Source organism: Carya illinoinensis, chromosome 7 (genome assembly GCF_018687715.1).
Source record: "Carya illinoinensis cultivar Pawnee chromosome 7, C.illinoinensisPawnee_v1, whole genome shotgun sequence".
NCBI lineage: Eukaryota > Viridiplantae > Streptophyta > Magnoliopsida > Fagales > Juglandaceae > Carya > Carya illinoinensis.
Window position 1 is genome coordinate 10376451 of NC_056758.1, and position 6118 is coordinate 10382568.

Sequence of the window (6118 nt, forward strand, 5' to 3'; positions counted from 1 at the left end):
ATATTTAACAAAACTCATCTTACAAACGTTTGGATACAAAGTGTGTTTTATCCGTATGAAAGCATCTTAAAAATTTTCATCTCGTTTGGCTATCTAAACCAGCCCTAAATCATTTGCAAAGAATTTAAGGAACCCGGTTCAAACCTCAAGTAAACTAATCAAAATTTGGCATAGAGAAGCTTGTGTGAACTATCTATAAAGGAAATAAGAGAGAGATTATATGTGTACTACCTCCAGGTTCCCAAGAGTGCTAGAAAGCTTTAGCTAGGTCATTTTAGCTTTTAGGTTTCAACCACCTAAAAACTCGAAGACGGAACTTTAACCTACCTCTCTCTCTGCTGTCTCTCAGTCCTTCTCAAATTTGAGCGAAAACTATCAAAACCAAACCCACAAAAAATATAAAAGAAAATCAAATGGGAGCATGCTTCACAGTACACCCTGAAAACGTAGCACATCTCCTTTTTCAATGACCCAAAAAAAACTCAAATCTCAGCAGTTGATTGAGCGGTCAGCAGAGGAAAGCCTCCATCGAAGCTGCGATCCTCACTCCTCAGAGCAAAGGATATATAGACGCTCGGCATATCTCAGATTTTTTTTTTTTTTAAATACGTCGGGAACCTCTCCAAGACCCTTCAGACCCAATTCTGTAGAATAAATCTCGATCACATATACCGTATTGTTTCCCTACATAAAACTGATTAAATCATTGACTTTTCACCAAAAAATATGATCCCACATGATTGTTTGCACTCATAAGATATTGAACCTTGAGAAAAGTAATACTCCAAGACTAAAGCCTTCACCACTTGGGCAAACCCTGGGTGTTTCTGCATCTCTCAGATTCTAGTATGAGGAAAAGAAACAGGTACCATCTGAAGCTATATTAATGCAATTTAGAGGAGTCCTGCAACAGGCACGGATCCATGCACTGACAATTTGCACGGGCTGGCATGGCAATGCCACTGCCACATTCGCGTATCATTGACAGTGCTGACGTGGCATGCCACATCAGATATAGCCATGGCAGTGCCACATCAGCCCGTGCAAGGGTCCGTGCACATATCATTTCTGAAAAAGTAAATGACAGCAAAGCAGAGTAGCAGCTGAAGCACACATGGGCATGACAACTAATGGGCGCCAAAACGCGCGCCATTCAATGGCCAATAGCAAAATATAGGCTAATTAAAAAGACTGAGCAGCATTACAAGAAAAACAATGTAAACGAGAAGCATCGCAGTTTTATTGTTTATCATAGACTGCGGACATATCCAATATTTCAGCCTGAATTGGTTTCTGCTTATACTAATTATAAATATCTTTATTATGTTACTTGGAACCCAATGCTCAAATTAATGCAACAGAACACTAAAAAGTAGGAGCCCAACTGACCTTCCGATTCTTATAGCCTATAGTGTGACAAAAAATAAAAAAGAAAACGATGCTTCCAACTCGGGTGATCAAACAATAGCAAAAAAAGAAACAAGAAGCACGGTGACTGTGTAACTAAAAGACTTCAACTTGGGTGAATAACTGGATGGTGCTGCTGCAGGCATATAAGAGTTGTTTCCAATCCCTTCTGTGGTTAATCGAACAACAGAGGAAACCGCAGGAGATGGTGATGGGCTGATGGGTGCAGTGTTAGAACTCTCATCATTGTAACCTGGGGACAGCAAGTCTCATTATAGCAACTTAAAAGAACTCACCAAGAGAATAGAAATCTGCACATTATAAAAAAGGAACCACACTCACAGTTCGAGTCCTTCCAACCTAACATCATCTTCTCCCGATCAAAAACTATATGATAACCACTCATGAAGTTTTCTGGATGAAAATAAATAAATTCACAACGTAAGTGGCAACTTGTCAATTCAAACATATAAAGATGCATGATGGTTTTCTGTTATATATGAGGCTTATTCAAGGAGGCAATGATGTAAGAAAATATATATTTTTCTTGTGCAGACATTAACTCGGTTTAAAGATTGCGCAGCCTATGCTGACAAGCCTCCCATAATTCAAACTCACATTAATAATATCTTGCTGAATAAGGTACAATGATTTTTAACCATCATGCAGTGGCAATGCAAGTCTAAAAAGGAAGGGAGTACTGGACCAGGAGAGTGAATATAGTCATGGTTTTTAAAATTCTAATTGTCTATGTATTAAAGTAATAGTAGACACAATGAGTGGCTTTGCAGATCTATCTGACTCAACCAAAAACTGCAACTACCCTCATATAGTTAAAGGAAAATAAACAGCTCACTTCTGTGCTTTTTTATCACTTCAGAATTCATTATCCTTGAGTTTCAGACAGTAGAAGGATACGTAGAATTTCCACAACAATGGAGTTATATCACCTAACGTAAAGGGATATATGCACAAAGTCTAAATTCCAGAAAGACAGAAAAACATGAAAATGTGTACTCATTAACACAGAGGTTTTAAAACAAACAAAATTCTTCTTGATCTACAAATAAGCAAGTTATCGATAAATAGATACTCACGTCCTATGATGTTTATATCTTCACTTTTGAGAAGAGCCAGACAATACAAATTTCCACCCTCCTGAAGACCATAATATCAAACCTTAGAATAACTCAACTAGGAAAAGGAAATTAAAAGTCGTTGTAGAAGTGAGATCATACCAGAGTTTGAATGAATGCAGTTGGATCTTTGAGTAAATAGTCGTCTCCGCCTTTCATTGTCAGATTCATACTAGGGATTTTAAAGGTGCTTTGGTTTGCACTGCATATAAAGTGGATTCAATGCCTCCGAGTTGAAAGGGTGAAACCAATACAAAATAGGAACAGGATTTTCTTTAATATAAATTACCGTAATTCGTAACAGTATTCAAAAGGGATCGCGGAATCAGGTGCATGCCTCTTTCCTTCGACCTTGGAATTGAACTGAATCGCAACATAAATCATAGATATTCAGATCTTATAAAATACAAATTCCCAAAAAGGTAACACGGAATAGCGTTATGTAAAGAACTTACACTGTCGGAAATAAAAGTATAAGCCGGGTCGCTTAGGTGTGTGAAAGCTGTACCAGAGTCAAAGATGGCACTGAATTCCAGCTCAGAAGAATTGTTTCCCACAGTTATTCGAGTGATGCTGATGTTATAAGATGGACTGACAAGAAGTTTCCAAAGGAAAAATCATTACAAGTAGCATACGATTCTGATCAAACATAAATTTATTTGCAATATCAAGAAGTACCAGTGAACGCCCAATCGGCATCGACCCTGGTATTTCAAGGTTAGATACGGGGTTTGAATCCCACCATCCCCATTAATTAAAAAAAAAAAAATACTTACTGTGATTGCTGAACATTGAATGGTGTTTCACTTTGCTCTGAGCTGCCATTAAATCCAAAATTGATTCTCCCAACCCCATCAAGTCCAAAACACAACGCAAAGGAATTTGAAGCTAGCCCATTTTTTGCTAAGATGCTAGGTACGGATATATTTTTCATGCCTAGCCCAAACAGACCGTTTGGTGCTATTCCCAGCAAAAAAGCACCAGTCTGAATTTGACCACAACTGCAGCAAAGTACACATTAGACAAGGGGGACCAGAAATAAACAAAAATTTGCTGAAGAAATCTGACCACCACAGGAAATTTTTCACCCTCTCTTTTCTTATATAAATAGATATTAGTTGATCACCTACTGCCCACAATGATGGCAATACAACAACTTGAGAGTCCTCATGATAATCATTCCTACTTGAGGAGAACAAAGCCACACCAAAGTCTAGATCTACATTTTCAAAATCTCGCATCCTACAACCGATAGAAAAATAAAATCTCCCATTCTCCAGTTTTTTGTCATTTCAACTGACAATTAATTGATTATAGTCCAGTTTCTAAACTAAATATCACTGACGATTTAACATCATATTCATTTGAAAAGCTGCTCGTCTGTATGTAGGGAGTTATTTTGATATCACAAAAAACCAAAGAGTCAAAAAATATTTTTGGTAGTAAGTGAAGGAAGAATTGCATACCCAAATGTAATCCGAGCGTCAACAGCTTTTGATTGATCATCATCTGTAACTAAGTGCAAAACATCCTCTACCAAGATCCCAGTAGATGAAGTATTCTTAGAATACAGATTTTTATAACAACAATTACTACTTGCTGAAGAGCATTGATCACTTGGTCTACACAGGGTGCTGTCGCTGGATAATTTTTCACTTGTTGATGAATTATTAGGGCTGTAGATGTTGAGTTTTATTTCCTGCTTGATAAAAGAGTAATTACAAAAGAATTCAGGACTCAAGCAAGCTTCTATCACCACCTATTTACAAAATAACCAAATAGGTGGAAACATAAGACCACAGAGCTAATGAATAATCAAAGCTTGTCCTATCGTCACAAAATAAGCAGATGATTGTTGTAAGCATGACAGCAGCAAGAGATTGACACACAGGCCCTATCCAGATAGCAGTTGAAACAATATTTATAACAGATCATGATTCCAAGAAAATAAATAAAATTCGGAGTATTACAACATACCTCTCCAGATGATGTCTGCAAGCCAGTAATGCAGCCACCTTTCTTACAATCGCATGGTAGCCAGAACAAATTACTGCCTGTGTCTAATGCCACCAAAAAGGATAAACTTGGTGTCCCCACAGAAACATTGGCATAATATAAACTGAAACACCACGAAGATAGAAAGCAATGGTTAGTTATTAGAAAAGTGACACGAAGAGAATCCCTTATAACTTTCATTCCTTGTTTGGTCAACAAGAAAATCGAGAGAAAATTCAAACCAAACAAACAAATCCGCAACTTTCTCAACGAGTGTTACGCTTTAAGAAATTATTTTCCATATCCATCAATCAATAAGAAAAAATTCGCCTGAGAAACCACAAAAGAAATATCTTAATGTGGCGAAGAAAAAACTCCCTATCTCCTCTTCTCCTCCAGTTTCTTAGTGTAACCAAGAAATCATATCCAAATTCTTCAAAAGCCCAATAAAGTTCTTTTTTTAAAACTAATAATACATGCACACATTAGGAGTTCATTAAGGATCGTACAATCCCAAAGAGCTGAAAGTGTCGTTTCCATTGGCGAAAGTGAGTGGCGAGGACTGGCCGTAGCTGGCGGCGAGGTGACGGGCGCGCATTAAGCGGTCACGGTGGGCCATGACAACGTAGTAGTCTAAGCTTCCCTTCTCGGGGAGGTCATCGAGGCCGAGAACTCCCTTAACGGGATCGGAGAAGCTGTGGTGGATGTCGAAGCCGAAGCCGAACCCATAACAGATCCGCGAACCCAAACCGAAAAAGAAAATGGATAGTAAGCATAAACAAGGAGATGTAAAGGGAGCCCAAGCCATGGTTTAGTAGTTGATGCTGCTGCAGAAGTCTTTCTTTGGAAAAGAGAATCTGGATACATATATAGTATGAAGGGGAGGAACCAAAGTGAACATGTTTAATGTCCATAAGAACTGGAAACTGGGAAGCAGCTGCAGAACTTTGACGCTCTCTCACTTGTTGCCAGAATAATATTACGATAACTGGTCTATGAGAAGACTCGGAGAGAGCGAGAGACGTAGGGGGTGGGTTGGCGAAACGAAGACCGTGTTTGAAGAGCCAAGAGTTAAAAGTCGCCGAAGCCGAACCCATAACAGATCCATGAACCCAAACCGAAAAAGAAAATGGATAGTAAGCATAAACAAGGAGATGTAAAGGGAGCCCAAGCCATGGTTTAGTAGTTGATGCTGCTGCAGAAGTCTCTCTTTGGAAAAGAGAATCTGGATACATGTATAGTATAAAGATCAGGAGGAACCAAAGGGAACAAATTTAATGTCCATAAAAACTGGAAACTGGGAAGCAGCTGTGGAACGTTGACGCTCTCTCACTTGTTGCCAAAATAATATTACGAAAACTGGTCCATGAGACGGCTCGGAGGGAGCGGGAGACGTAGGGGGTGGGTTGGGGAAACGAAGACCGTGGTTGACGCGCCAAGAGTTGGGGCAGGTTTTTCTACTCAATTTTAAAATTCTCGTCTCATCGTTATAATTTTTTTAAAATTTTTACATAAAATTATAATAAATAATTTAATTTTTTTAAATTTCAATACAACTTTTTCAAATTTCAAAACAATAA

At 38.4% G+C, this 6118-nt stretch overlaps 1 protein-coding gene across 1 annotated transcript; it reads right to left on the reverse strand.

Annotated features, from left to right (window-relative positions):
• Positions 1 to 1218: 1218 nt before the first annotated feature.
• On the reverse strand, positions 1219 to 5798 carry LOC122315002 (aspartyl protease family protein 1-like). Its single transcript, XM_043130677.1, has 11 exons — positions 5651 to 5798; positions 5048 to 5282; positions 4521 to 4662; positions 4010 to 4242; positions 3320 to 3544; positions 2999 to 3134; positions 2833 to 2906; positions 2646 to 2745; positions 2505 to 2565; positions 1750 to 1821; positions 1219 to 1660 (listed from the first exon to the last, which is right to left on the reverse strand). Exons 1-11 carry the CDS (start codon positions 5712 to 5714, stop codon positions 1458 to 1460), a joined length of 1545 nt encoding a protein of 514 aa, XP_042986611.1. The 5' UTR covers positions 5715 to 5798; the 3' UTR covers positions 1219 to 1457.
• Positions 5799 to 6118: the final 320 nt, after the last annotated feature.

Coding starts and splice junctions, on each gene's coding strand:
- LOC122315002 (XM_043130677.1), bottom strand. CDS start 5,714: ATGGCTTGGGCTCCCTTTACATCTCCTTGTTTATGCTTACTATCCATT. Junction 4,663..5,047: donor ACTTTCAGCTCTTTGGGATT/GTACGATCCTTA, acceptor GTGGTGTTTCAG/TTTATATTATGCCAATGTTT. Junction 1,661..1,749: donor AGGTTGGAAGGACTCGAACT/GTGAGTGTGGTT, acceptor TGCTGTCCCCAG/GTTACAATGATGAGAGTTCT.